The sequence below is a fragment of the Bactrocera neohumeralis genome, chromosome 5 (genome assembly GCF_024586455.1).
Source record: "Bactrocera neohumeralis isolate Rockhampton chromosome 5, APGP_CSIRO_Bneo_wtdbg2-racon-allhic-juicebox.fasta_v2, whole genome shotgun sequence".
Classification (NCBI taxonomy): domain Eukaryota; kingdom Metazoa; phylum Arthropoda; class Insecta; order Diptera; family Tephritidae; genus Bactrocera; species Bactrocera neohumeralis.
Window position 1 is genome coordinate 61,152,728 of NC_065922.1, and position 15,131 is coordinate 61,167,858.

General features: G+C 33.3%; 1 protein-coding gene across 1 annotated transcript in view; it reads right to left on the bottom strand.

The window, feature by feature from the left end:
• Window positions 1-590: 590 nt before the first annotated feature.
• The window catches only part of LOC126759400 (nuclear cap-binding protein subunit 1), a 35,984-nt gene continuing 21,443 nt past the window's right edge, over window positions 591-15,131 (bottom strand). Inside the window, exons 4-8 of the mRNA XM_050474175.1 lie at window positions 10,041-10,288; window positions 8,219-8,462; window positions 7,952-8,076; window positions 1,011-1,199; window positions 591-944 (exon numbers count right to left, since the gene is read on the bottom strand). Coding sequence (XP_050330132.1) covers window positions 831-944; window positions 1,011-1,199; window positions 7,952-8,076; window positions 8,219-8,462; window positions 10,041-10,288 — 920 coding nt within the window. The 3' untranslated portion in view covers window positions 591-830. The remainder of the gene's footprint in view (window positions 945-1,010; window positions 1,200-7,951; window positions 8,077-8,218; window positions 8,463-10,040; window positions 10,289-15,131) is intronic.

Consider the following 15,131-nt stretch of genomic DNA (forward strand, 5'->3'; position numbering starts at 1 on the left):
TCGTATTTTCGTGGTGGTAACACATCACGACGCATGCCACACAATAAAAGGTACATGCTAGAGAAGGGGAGTTTTGTTTATGTTATATAAGGACAGGAAAAGAATTAACAATTAAACGTCTTTAGTATTGTACCATTTATTTTGTAGCGAAAAATAAAAGATTTGTTTTATCACGTTAAATTTGCATATATTTGCTGTTATTCCATTGATAACTAAATTTGCGTTTAAATGTCTCAAATGAAAATTCGGTCAATCTAGATATTCTAGGATTCATAAATTTACAACAAGTTCAAACTTTCACAATATATTCGAAACATAATATAATATTTAAAATACCGTACCAAAACTGCTCATCGGTCCGTAATATGGAAAATTACTTGAGGACAAAAGTTAAAAATGTGTTTTTCGCCATTTTCAGCGAAACGGTAAAAATTACCTCTAGATCATAAAATTATCTAAGCTTGAATGCATTTTGCCTAGGACTTTTTCAACATATATTTTCTTACTTTTAGCTTGTTGTAAATTTATTTCCCTTCACTCTTATTTGCATTTACAATTCTAGAAAAGTTTACATCAATGAAACATTGAACTCCATTTTTATTTCAAATTTATTCTAACTAAATTTTGGTAAAGTTAGTCAGTGCGTTAAACATTTTTCACAAATGAATCTATATCATATCATATAGCAGATACTAGATAGGTTTGAAAAAAATATTTCCCCATTAAATTAATTTTTTAGGGTGCACTAGTTAAGTTTTGATTCGGGCTTGCGAATAATGGAATAAAGAAAATAAATGGACCGCATAAAACTTGTATAATCTTAAATTGCCTTAAGCTCTTAAAGCTACAAACTGATGGAACACTTCCAATATGTGTGAGTCCAAGTCCGATGTGAAAAGCAGCGTCTCAAGCGTACTACTATACTTTTGCACTTGTTCGTGGTGCTGTTAGAAATGAAAACGAAATTTCAAATTAAAAATATACGTATTATTTATGGTAGGTCTGCTTACCATTAGAAATACTTGCTGTAGACGACCAATGGTCCAGCGATACCAATCGGTGTCCGGATCGCGTCCGTCTGTATCAGAACGTACTAAATGTTCGGACAATATCATTATGAAACGTTGGAAAACGATCAAGAAAAGACGTTTTTGATCCACATTGGCTGCCTCCAATTTCTCTTCCATACGTTCGACCATCTGCAGGTAAACATTATTTACGTATGTATACAAAATTTAATCATTTCATATTTATAAAAAAAATAAAATATAGAGGATATAGTTTAGAATCATCCTTAAAAGTAAAAATACATATTATTGTATTAAATAAAATTAATTATAAATAACAAAAAAGAAATATACGATATTGAAATTAATTGCCTTATTTATATATTTAAGTCAGAAAATCTCCTTAATTTTAAAGCTTACTCCGAAAGATTTGAAATTTTTATATAGAAGTCTTTAATTTTGATTCATCAAATACCGTTCTTTTTAATTCAATCACATAATATTCTGTTTTTAAAAACACCATTTTATTAGTATTAATAAACAGAGAGAAAATACTGTTTCAGTTACCCCAAGTCACAATTTAGATATGTAGTTTTTTAAAAAATATATAAATGATTTCGGGCAATGGCTCAAAGAAGACCCGAACGCGCCGAATATTCTCCTCCAAAGCATATTTTGGAACGAAAAAATCATTAATTATGGCTCTATAGCGTTATATTGAGTGTTAAATGATGATCGTCTTAAGTTTTGAAGAAATGTGGACCAATGAATCCCTCTGCCAGACAATTTTATTTAATAATGCACTCATGCAACCAAAAGTGAACTTCAACGCTGAACAAAATTTTCTTGTTAAAATCGGGTTTGGTGGCCCATCTTATTCTTATCCGCTAAGCAAGTTCCTTACGCAAAATCAAAACATGGATGGGCATAGCTTCAATTATTGGACGCGATGGCAGATGACTCATACGGGTATTCTACGATATTCTGCTCCACAGCAACACCAGCTTCTTCGTACTGTACGGCATCTCTGAAGGTACGCATTGCCCACTAGAGTAAACATGTTGCGAAACCGATCCATGGTTACTCGAATTACCGACTCTGCTAAGTGAATATGCCGAAGTTGGTGTGATTATTATGAAATGACAAACCAAACTGTATATAAATCAGTAACAGCTTTCAAAAAGACCAACTCCAAAAGCATTGCCTCATTGAAAATCACTCGTTTAAAAACACCCTGTACATTTATAACACATATTTCACTTCAATTAGAATAATAAAAAAAATAATGAAAATAATTGAGCCTTATAATTAAAAAAATTTACGTTTTTTGAGATAAAATTTGAAAACACCCAAAATTTGTAAAACTTATATTATAAAATCAAATCAAATATATAAAAGTGAATATTTAATGTGACTCGTAAAGAATTTGATGGGACCACCAAGTCTGAAATTTAAAAAAAATTTATTGTTTTGTACATTTCGATAGTCTATACATAATAACGTACATTGTGACAAAAAAGTACCCGGAAATTGTAAATAAAACGCAAACTATTTATATATTCAACAATATTTATTTTGTCGCCTTCAAGATATTCCCCATCAGATGTATACACTATGCCAATTATTTTACCAGTCCTCAAAACACTTTTTGGGTTGGCTTCAGCTCCTTCTGCGAATTTTGTTTTATCTCTTCGATCGACAGAAAACGGGTCCGGCGGCAATTTCAGTTTTGGGGAATAAGAAAAAATCACACGCTGCCAAATAGCGTTATAGCTTTAAATTCGGTCCCAATCAATCAAAAATTATTAGTGTTACCCTCTTCTTAAGTGTAGCGACTCAGATCAATTGGTTTGTTTTTAAACGTGTTTTTCTCAAAACTTCATTTTTATACTCTCGCAACAATGTTGCTAAGGAGAGTATTATAGTTTTGTTCACATAACGGTTGTTTGTAAGTCCTAAAACTAAAAGAGTCAGATATAGGGTTATATATACCAAAGTGATCAGGGTGACGAGTAGAGTCGAAATCCGGTTGTCTGTCTGTTCGTCCGTCCGTCTGTCCGTCCGTCCGTGCAAGCTGTAACTTGAGTAAAAATTGAGATATCAAGATGAAACTTGGTACACGTATTCCTTGGCTCCATAAGAAGAAGTTCGAAGATGGGCAAAATCGGCCCACTGCCACGCCCACAAAATGGCGGAAACCGAAAACCTATAAAATGTCATAACTAAGCCATAAATAAAGATATTAAAGTGAAATTTGGCACAAAGGATCGCATTAAGGAGGGGCATATTTGGACGCCATTTTTTTGGAAAAGTGGGCGTGGCCCCGCCCCCTAATAAGTTTTTTGTACATATCTCGGAAACTACTGTAGCTACTATGTCAACCAAACTCTATGGAGTCGTTTCCTTCAGGCATTTCCATATACAGTTCAAAAATGGAAGAAATCGGATAATAACCACGCCCACCTCCCATACAAAGGTTATGTTGTGAATCACTAAAAGTGCGTTAACTGACTAACAAAAAACGTCAGAAACACTAAATTTTACGGAAGAAATGGCAGAAGGAAGCTGCACCCAGGCTTTTTTTTAAATTGAAAATGGGCGTGGCGTCGCCCACTTATGGACCAAAAACCATATCTCGAGAACTACTCGATCGATTTCAATGAAATTCGGTATATAATATTTTCTTAACACCCTGATGACATGTACGAAATATAGGTGAAATCGGTTCACAACCAGGCCTTCTTCCAATATAACGCTATTTTGAATTCTATCTGATGCCTTCTCTGTATAATATATAGTACATTAGGAACCAATGATGATAGCGGAATAAAACTTTACAAAATTACGGTATTTGAAAAATATGTAAATGACGTATAATAAAATCTCGATTATCACTTTATCATGCGAGAGTATAAAATGTTCGGTGACATCCGAATTTAGCCCTTCCTTTCTTGTTCATATTGGGTTGGGTTTTTTTGTTTGAATTTTAAAAATAGTGCTAATTCCTCAAAGTGTATCAAGGGGTTGTTGTATAGAATTTGTTGGTTAAAGTTTTTAATGTCTTGTTGTGGTTGGGCTTGTACAGGAACTATGAGTCAATTTAGAGTGACTTGTTGTTTATATTGCCAGTATTACCAACATAAGGAAAAAACTTTATAGCATTATATTCATTAGCGCGCTTTAGATTTACATATTCCAAATACCTTGGGGAAATCCTTCTTGATACCACAATCAATCGTACTCAAAATTTTAACAAGATTAAAATTCAAACTCTACTCAATTTATCGTAAATATGTATTATTTTAAAATTTAACAATCTGATAAAATTGCAATTAATTGATAACACCAATTATATTACATTTATTGTCACCATTTCATGAAATAGTAGAGTAGTTTTAATCGGGTTGGGGTCAAAATTCTGCTTTTTTGGAAATTCTGCATTCATAATTCCGGAAGTCGAACACTGGGAATCAAAGTAAGTCAATATTTTTGGGAATTTCTAATAACGAATTATTCTAATCAAAAATAACAAAAAGTGCGCACTTTTTTTTTTATCAGCCCGCATTTGCAAAATTCTGTAATCATATGTTTTATTGCCTAGTAATTATTTACAATTGCATGATTGTATTTGTTATTGTTATTGCTTTGTTTGTTGTTCTTCATTTACTTTTTTGTACTACCATAATGATTTAGTTTACTATGTACCTACATATACTATATGCACTATGTGAGTTACTGCACTTTCATTAATAAACACGTGCTAAATATATTTGTGAAATGATGGAAAATATAACTGTGGTGAAGTTAATAAAGGAAAAGACATGTTAAACGTCGACACTTCTTCTATGTATTTGGAACGAAAAAATAAGAAAACATTTAACTTTTAAAACAAATGTACCGTGCACTGAATTATCAATGGCTGAAAAAGAAATGAATCTATTTGGTCTTTATTTGTTAATAATGTTTTTTTTTGTCTTTCCGATAAACATGTTTGAATTTTGTATGTATAATACATGTATATATAATACATAATAATAAAATACATGTATGTATAATACATAATAATATAACATAAACAAAACATAACCTCCAAAATGTGCGCGCATTTTTTTCTGCAATTATGAAAAACCAGAATTTTGAAATGCAGCCAAAAAAAAAGGAATTGCGGAATTCCGATTTCAGAATTTTGTCGACCCAGAATGTTGATTCCGGAATTTTGACTTCAGAATTTTGATTTTAGAATTTTGACCGTTTCCCGTTTTAATCTTATTCCAAATCACATTACACACAAACTCGAAGTCAAATCAAGTAAAGATGTAGTGCAGCCCCATTATCAGCTTCGTTTTCGAAACTTTGTGCTTATATTTCTCACACAAACACTTTATTTATCTACATTGATGCATTTGCGATTTAATGTGTAAAAGTGGCCCTACACCACATACATACATACATGTGCGTTCGATCTGTAGGAAATCGTTTCGCCATACGCGACATACAAATCCATTTGCGTTCGTTCTTCACACAGTGAATATGTTACTTAAAGTCTTTAAGTTCTCTGGTATAGCAAGGTAGTCTGCTAAAATTTCACGCGAGTCAAACGAAGCGTTAACCTAAGCCCAACGCAGGCACGATGTGAATAATTAAGTGAGTGTGCACTCGTAAGTAATCTAGTACATACTTACATACATATACGCACATATGTATGTATGCATATACACATAGATGGTTTCAGTGTAAATATGTACATATACATACATATATGTATATAGAGTGCGGAAAAACTAAAGCACGGAATCTACCTCGTCGGTATTTAAATGAATAAAATCTAAAGTAGGCATTTTTACTTTATTCTTATTGTTAGTGGTTTTGTTGAACCAGAATTTTGGAATTTTTCATATATGAATTTTTATCTTTTTTAATAAGTTAATTAGTTTAATTTTTACTATTTTAAAAATAATGAATGTCCTAATAATACCAAAAAAAATAAAAACCAGAAAAAACGTAAACTTCGGCTGCACCCAAGCTACTATACCCTTCACAGGTGCATTTCTTTTAGTAACTATGTGTTCAGTTTGTATGGAAGCTATATGCTGTAGTAATCCGATCTGAACAATTTTTTCGGAGATTACTTTGTTGCCTTAGAAAATAATCTATACCAAATTTGGTGAAGATACATTGTCAAATGTGAAAGTTTTCCATACAAGAACTTAATTCCGATCGTTCAGTTTGTATGGTAGCTATATGCTATAGTTAACCGATCTGATTTCTTCGTAGATTACATTGTTGCCTTAGAAAATAATTTATACAAAATTTGGTGAATATACATTGTCAAATGTGAAAGTTTTCCATACAAGAACTTAATTCCGATCGTTCAGTTTGTATGGTAGCTATATGCTATAGTCAACAGATCTGATTTCTTCGTAGATTACATTGTTGCCTTAGAAAATAATTTATACCAAATTTGGTGAAAATACATTGTCAAATGTGAAAGTTTTCCATACAAGAATTCCGATCGTTCAGTTTATATGGCAGCTATATGTTATAATGGTCCGATATCGGCCGTTCCGACAAATGAGCAGCTTCTTGAAGAGAAAATGACGTTTGCAAAATTTCAAAAGGATATCTTAAAAACTGAGGGACTAGTTCGTATATATACAGACGGACGGACGGACGGACATGGTTAAATCGACTCAGCTCAACATACTCGTACTGATCATTTATATATATACTTTATAGGGTCTCCGACGCTTCTTTCTGGGTGTTACAAACATCGTGACAAACTTAATATACCCTGTTCAGGGTATAATAAATAATGTCTACATTATGATTATTCATTTAAATACCGACAAGGTAGATTCCGTGCTTTAGTTTTGTGGCACACTGTGTATAGTGATGGCGGAGCAGCCAAACCGGCGTCAAATACAATGCTTATATAGCGGAGTTATGTAATTCAAAAACTAGTGAGTTGCCATGCCACGGCACAATGGTTTTGCATATTTAATTACGATTTTTGTGTTATTAATTAAAACGAAAATGAAAATGAAGACTTCGCTAAATTAGGTCATTTTAATTTTAATAAATGTAAACAGAAATCGCAATGCGTTGATCTCTTGGCAATGAAAAGTGAAAATGCAAATAAATTTATTTGGAAGTTGAATAGTATGTAGGAGTATGATTGTTTTCGAGATTACGAAAATGACTCTTACTAAACGGAGCCTACAAAAAACTGTTCTCGAACTCAAAGAATATTAGACGACCCTCAATCAAATTGCATTGCATGTGGTCTAATTGTACTTACCTCGACAGTAAAGACAGAAAAAGAAAACATGGAGGGTAATAAATAAGCCTGGTTTACCTAAGCCTGAATAAACATATTTATGTACCCCGAGGAAAACACATATATCTTGATACAGGTCTAATATGGAACTCTCATTCAAATAAAACTTTTATAAAGTAATTTGTGGGTTACATCTCTGTCATAGACTACCCATTAAGACATGCAAAGTTTAAAACAAATTGATGATTATAGTGAAATACTGCTCATTCTATTAATTTCACCAAAAGCCGTATAGAAACCATCATATAACGCCTGTCTAATCTCTAACGAAGCGCCAAATTCATGCTCAAAGGATATTAAAAAAAGTATATATCTTATATCACTCAAGTTTTTTTTTACAAAAATTTAGGAATCTGTCGGTCATAACCTCTCTTACTGTGTATTATAATAGTTTTCGAGATATTTGCATCTAAAGTCCAAAAATTCGCTAATGAAAGTATGTCATTTTTCAACTATATATAATTAAACTTGGAGATTAGATTAAAAAATAAAATAAAAATTTCTTAAGTCTTTGTAGAGCATTCTGACCTTGTAACCGTTTTAATTGGTAAGGATTTTGGAGTTTTCATTAGAATTTTGAAATATTTAATCTATTTATTTAGCTCACCTCTTCAGTTGGTTTATCAACGTGATTGATGGGTTTTTTGCGCTTTGGCGTTGCTTCGTCCTCTGATTCGCTAGACGATGAATCCACTTTAGCTAACTTCTCCTTAGCATCCGTTAATTCACTGCCTGCAGTAAAAATATGTATTCATAATGGGTTGTCAAAAAAGTCTTGCGGTATTTTTATTGAATTTTTTTTTATTGAAATTGAAATGAATTTTTGATTTTTAATTTAAGCAAATTGTATCTAAGATGTTATGCCGAAACTTACTCAATTTTATGACATGTTTGTTCATTTTCTTTATGGTCAAATGGAGTATCTCCCATAAATACATCTTGGTAAACTCGCCGGTCATCTCTTTGGAGAATATCCATGTAGCAACAGCTGAGCAATCAACAATTTGCAATTTCAACAATTTATCGATTATTACTACCATCATTTGTTGGTGATTCTGCCATAACTCATAAACATTGTGAAGTATACAAATTTGCGCCTCCTCGGATTCTGCGAGTGCCTAAAAAAACATGTTTCTTTAAGTATTTTTTGTACATTGAAAATTTTTTTATTTTAACATATTTGAAAATATACATATAAAGTTAATTTGCTATCAATTAGTGCAACAAATCTAATCCGTACTCATTTAGGCTGTGAATTTGGTTGCATTTCTCAAAATTATTTTGGGGAATGTTTTACGACCTTAAATAAACAAGAGTAATATTTTATTTGGTGAAATATACCTTTCGTCTTTAAATTCATAAAGTAAACAAGAAACTCAAACTTTCTAAAATCATGCGAAAAAAACAAAACATGTAAGAAAATGCTAAGGACAGATTATTATGAGGAAAATATTATATCTGAATTTTAATAATATATTTCACAGATTGATTGATATTTTCGGCCATTTGCACTGCCATTCACATATTCGGCATCTCGGGATTTGAAAATTTATGGATGACCATTTATGTAAAAATTTTACCAATATAACAATGTCGAAATAACTTTTCGTACGTAATTTGATGGAAATTGGCCAAGTAGTTCCTGAGATATTATATTTCATCTAAAAGCACATTTTTTTGTAAAGCACATAATTTTCTAAATGTGTACAACAGAAAGAGAAATATCTCTTATTGGGCCTAATATTTCAGTCCAATTTAATATTTAGTAAAATAATAACAAGCATTGCTGCGATTATTGTCTCTCTCATAAAGGGCATCTCATTTCTATTACCATACAGCAATATTTGAAAAACATAGTTTCACAGAGTGAGTATATCTTTAATTCTGACCCAATTCGAATTTTTTGAATTTCTTAAAATTTTCTAAAAAGCCTATGATGAACTGCTCAAAACACTCAAAGATAGCAAACAGAGAAATTGCGAATTGAAGACAACAATAATTTATTCGATTTGAATAGAATTGTACGACTATTCTTAAGAAACCAACATAATGTAAAGCACATCTTGGTAGAGTCCTCACTAAATATATTAAAACGAAAAGGGTTCATAACATTTTCTAATAGTATATATAAATACTGAATAACTAGAATATTTACTAATGGATTGATTTGGTTAGCTGTGTTTAGGGAATAATTATTACAACTAAATGATAATTCATTTAATTCATAATATTTTTTAGATTAGAATTAGATTTTCAGACTTGACTACATCTCACTTCTTTTGATGGGGATATATGAAACTCCAGGTATTTGCCACGAATGTTCGGACCATTGATCAACTCAAGGCAAACACTCGTTGCAAAATCATCGGTAATCCTGACAGTGGAAAACGCATAAAGGAGAACATTTCGCTATGGGAAGTAAAAGGGGTCACTTGATTGATGTTGTGGTAAAAAATAGTTTAAACAAACTGCAAAACTCCCAATTAAATACAAAATTATATCAAATTAATAGTCGTTTTTTTTTTATTTTAAAGCAATATTAATGTAAACAACGTCAAATATGGCCTTCCCTGTAACTCGTATAGATATGTATTTATTCAAAATTGAAAGCTCGTGATAAAATTTTACCCTTTAATTAATTTTTTTTTTTCAAATGAGCAAGTTCAGGTCGCTCTACCATTTGTATAATGACTCACCTTAAACACCAAATGAAATTTCGATATTGCAGCAAAACTGTGCGAAAATGATTTGGCACCTAAATTCAGTAGCGTCTGCACAAACACGTCGATTTTAAGTGGATTGAATGATGTCTCTGACATTTCCTGATCGGCATTTTCACCGGAATTCGGCAACTCCTTCAGAATATTGATTACCTCCTCGGGTGTGCATTTCTGTCGGATTGCCACCACTAACTGATGTGCCACTTGAGTGCCGGCCAACGAAGCTGAAAAAAGTAATAAACAAATATGTAAATCAACAAATTTTATAACTGTCCTCATTTGAAGGTGCTATGTTAGTTTCAAAATCCATCCTCATTTAAAACGAGGAAATGAAAAATAAGTGATATAAAAGGGAAAGCAGCAGAAGGTGTACACACTTTCGCCTTTAATAGATTACTTGTACAATAATTTTTTGTCATTTATAGGGGACAATGCACCGGAATGCAAGACAGCAATGTAGTCAGCAATCTTGTTGTTTTTGCTGTAACATTTTCCATATTACGTATTACCGCATTTTTAGGTATTTTAAGGTGTTTTAACTATGAATTCGTGCCAACAAGTGCCGTTAGTCATGGCTGCCGCAGCTACTAAACGTCAACGCTTTTGCCTAACTTTTTTATTACTACGTACAGTTGTCCACAAAATAATAGGAGTGCCAACATGAAAAATGCCTCATGGAATATGCCATTGATATGGGTATATCAACAGTATAATGACCGTAAACATACTAGCAAGTGCGCAAAATAATGATTTAGGGCCAACGAGGTTGAAGTTATGCGGTGACCTGCGCAGTCTTCTGACCTCATTCCCTTAAAAAACCTGTGTACAGATATCAAAAAGAAAGTCGCTGAAGAGAAACCAACGTATTCGAGATATTTATGGCCAGTAGTGAAAGAGGCTTGGAAAGGAATACCAATAAAACGTTGCCAGGATCTCATAGACTCCATGTCTCGGAGATGTGATGCTGTGTTAAAAAATCGAGGTTATTGAACGAAATATTAATTATTTTAATATTCTGTGAAACTTTGGAAGCATTATAATTTAAAATTAAAGAACGGTCTGGTATTACATAAAATACTCCTATTTTTTTGTGGAACTAGTTTTTTAGTTTATTATATGTATATATATAAACTGCAATATAAAATTTTGTTTATGTTTAATTGAAATATATGAAATATCGAAATATTAGTAGATATTTAGCAAATTACATAGTGCCAAAAATTTTGAAAAAAAAAAAAACAAATTTTTTTGTTAATGAAAATTAACAATTCGTTTTTCTCATGTGGTCACTCCTATTTTTTTGTAGACAACTGTATATACATATGTGCGCCGCAATTGAACACAACTGTGATCGGCTGCCTGGAACAATTTCTTTTTCTTTGTTTTTTATTTTATACTTGTTGTTGTTGTGCTTACTCAGCGCCCTGTATTTTACGCAATAATGCGTTAAATAGCTACTATACGAACAACGACAACAACAATAAAAAACAACTAAGTTACAAGGAAAAAGTAAATATTTTATTAGCAGGCTTTTCAGTTAATCAGTAGATTAATAACCCTATTACGGTTTTCAACTCCACTAAATTAAATTAAGCTTAATCAATTCAACTTCAAATCATTCTTTTTTTTTTTGTTTTTGCTATTGATATTGATATTGCATGATTCAACTTCAAATCAATCTTTTCAAAATCTTTTTTGGTATTACGTATTAGTATTATTTTTTAGTCGAAGTTTCATTTGTGTTGCCAATCTAGAAAGTGAAGATTTCACAGAAAAACAGTTGAAAATTTTTAAACAGCACATACGAAAAGCCATGGAGATCACTCAAATAGTGGAACTTCCTAACACCAAGTAAGCCAATGTTTTATTAACAATTGAATGGTTTTTAAGTAATGTTCGTAGTTTTGAGTAAATAATAATTTGTTTTACTAAATGAGATGAAATAATATTGCCACAAACTCTGTCTTTCTTTGTTGACGGATTTATCAAAAATCCGGTCATATAATTTTGAATTTTCAAGTACCTTCTTTGATAGTCTAGTCAACCGCACTGTCACAAAGATAAATGTACTGAAATACCACAAAAACGTTGAAGTTTGATAACACTTTAAGCGAAATTTTTTTTTGTCGGATTGGGTTGATACTAATTTGAAAATTTTAACCGTAATCCGGGCTTTAAACGTTTAAAAGCAATTGCTACAGCATGAAGCCATTGCAATTCATTTTATTTGATTGATACGTTTTATATTTCGGGATTTGGCAACTCTAGTGTTGCAACTTGACAACTCACAACTTTATCGAAAAGTTTGACATTTTAGATATTATACGTACTCAGAAACGTTTTGACATACGAGCGCTATTTGTGTTGTTTACAGCTACTTAAAATATTCATATCCGCCCAAAAAATTTAATTCAATCGCGAACATTTTAGCGCGATTATTTTTTACAACTTTCGACGCGAATTAACTCAGAAATATCGCATTGCTGAATTTAATTAAATTTTTGGCGCCGAAACTCCATCAAAAACGAGTGTATATTGGTAGTATGGTGAATTCAATCGTCGTCGTAGATCACTCCAAGACGAATTTCGTGCAGGTCGTCCAAAATTAGTTGTTCTTCCTGAAACTATTGATGCTGTGCGCAAACTGATATTGCATGATCGTCATGTGACCTATCGTGTTATTGATAAAACTGCAGGCAATAGTGGCACCAGCACGCATTTAATATTGCACTATAAAATCCCACAACCAGTTTGGCCCTAGCTCAAAAAGGCTCATGTGCTTAAAACACCACTATGACATCGTAGCGGGTGATGAATCGTGGATATACGCGCATGAGCCCGGAAGTGAACCGCAGTCGACTGTATAGATGCTTCCAGATAAACCGAATCCAACAAAAGTTGCTCACATGAGCACAAAGTTCACAGTTCCAAGCAAATGGTTCCCTGTTTTTGGAAAAAATTGACATGTCGCACCCATTTCACTGGAACACACGCAGAATAGCAAATTCTGAGTGGTACAGAATCATTTGTTTGTCAGCTGTCTTTCTTTAGGACCTCGGAGCGTATGCACGTCTAAAACACTGCAGATGTGTCGTTCGTCTATCACAACATGATCGATCAGGTAGCTGGTATGTTGCTGGAATCTGTGCTACAGATAACCATATTTCGGGCCCCAGCGAAATCGATCAGACGCAACCCATTTGGGGATGTTTCCTCATGGAGAACCGTTGTGCCAAAGATACTTTTCTTTGCCCTCCATGGCGTTAAAGTCGTCAAGCACGATTTTGACATCGTGGCGGGGGCAGCTCTCATAGGTGCGCTCCAAGCACTCATAGAAGCATCCTTCGTCACATCGTCCTTCTCTTCCGTCGGGGTGTTAGCACAAATCAGCGATATGTTGAAAAACTTCGCTTTTATGCGGATTGAGGCTAGACGTTCATTCAACGGAGTGAATTTGCGTTCCTTTATATGCCACTGTAGTAAATACCACAAATACCTACTCGCATCAGTCCCTGTCCCGTACATCGTATTTCTTGGTTGGCATCTTCCCAATTAAGGGACCGGGCATTTCAGGTGCATGCCTTTAAATCGTTATCCTTAATGCGTTTGCCATGGTCGTCGTCATTAAAAGGGGGGTTTCTCTTCCGAGGCTGTTGTTTTGTTTTCATTAGGGGCATTTCTCTAACTAACTGGTTAAAGTATAGAAGATATATCAGATAGATGAAAGTATAAGAGAATTTAATAATGTAATAACTAATGCAGCTGTATTGGCAACACCAAAAAGAAACAATAAACCAGTTGATTTAAAAAAGATTACTAATAATGACATAGAAAAACTTGTAAATGAAAAAAGGCGAGCTTGACGTGAATGGCAGTTAAGCTCCCCTTCAACACTGCTTCAACTGAAAAGTGCTGTACGTAAATTAAAAAAGCGCTAAAACGCGAGGATGAACACAACGCTGAAAATTATATAAAGAAACTGTGTCCAAATTGTAGCAAGCAAAACTCCCTTTGGAAAGCCCAAAAGTCTTTTAAGCCACCAGTAGACTCCTACATACCTCTAAGACATTTGAATGGTAATTGAGCACATAGTGATGTGGAAAAGACAAATTGCTTCGCAAATCACCTAGAAAGGGTATTCCAACCTAATTGCCCAAAGAACAACTTTAAGTGTAGAATCATAAAAGAGCTAAATACGAAAAAGGCATCAGGACATGATAATATTACTCCAAAAATGATAATTAAATTACCAAATATTGCTATAACAGTGCGCTTCTTGCTCTTTAATGCAATTCTTGGTTTCGGATACTATCCAATTTCGTGGAAAAAGTCGCAGATCATCATGATAGATAAACCTGGGAAAGACCTAACACAGCCGTCTTCCTACAGACCAAAACTCATCCTGTATTTCTAAAATATTTGAAAAAGTGTTACCGTTAAAGATGACTTCTTTCCTCCACGAAAATAATATAAAACCAACGCACCAATTCGGTTTTCGTGCTAAGCATGGCACTGTATAGCACGTAAATACAATGTGCGTTCCAAAGTAAACAGGACTTTTTGAATCTAGCGCCCCCTGGTGGCGCCATCTATATGTCGACTGGTGCGTTAGAATCTGCTATCTTTATCGATTCTCCACTGAGAGTTTCATGACATTTCATAGATTGGAAGTGAATTATTGCGTTTTCAGTGTCAGTATGTTTGTGTTATCGGGGCGGTAATGAGCTTCGAACAAAGATCCAATATTAAATTTTGTTTTAAAATTGGTAAAACTTTTACCGAAACGTTTCAATTGATGAAACAAGTTTATGGCGATGATTGCCTATCCCGTAGCAGAGTGCACGAGTGGTTTCAACGTTTTCAAAGTGGTCGTGAGGACATAAATGACGATAAACATGTGGGCCAATCAAAATTCGTGATCACCGGAAATTCAGCCGAAATCATAATTGAAATTCATGGAAATGGAAGTGAACATCTCCAAAACATCGAATTATCGCATTTTGACCGAATATTTGGGCTTACGAAAGGTGTGTGCACGGTTTGTTCCGCACAAATTAACTGACGACC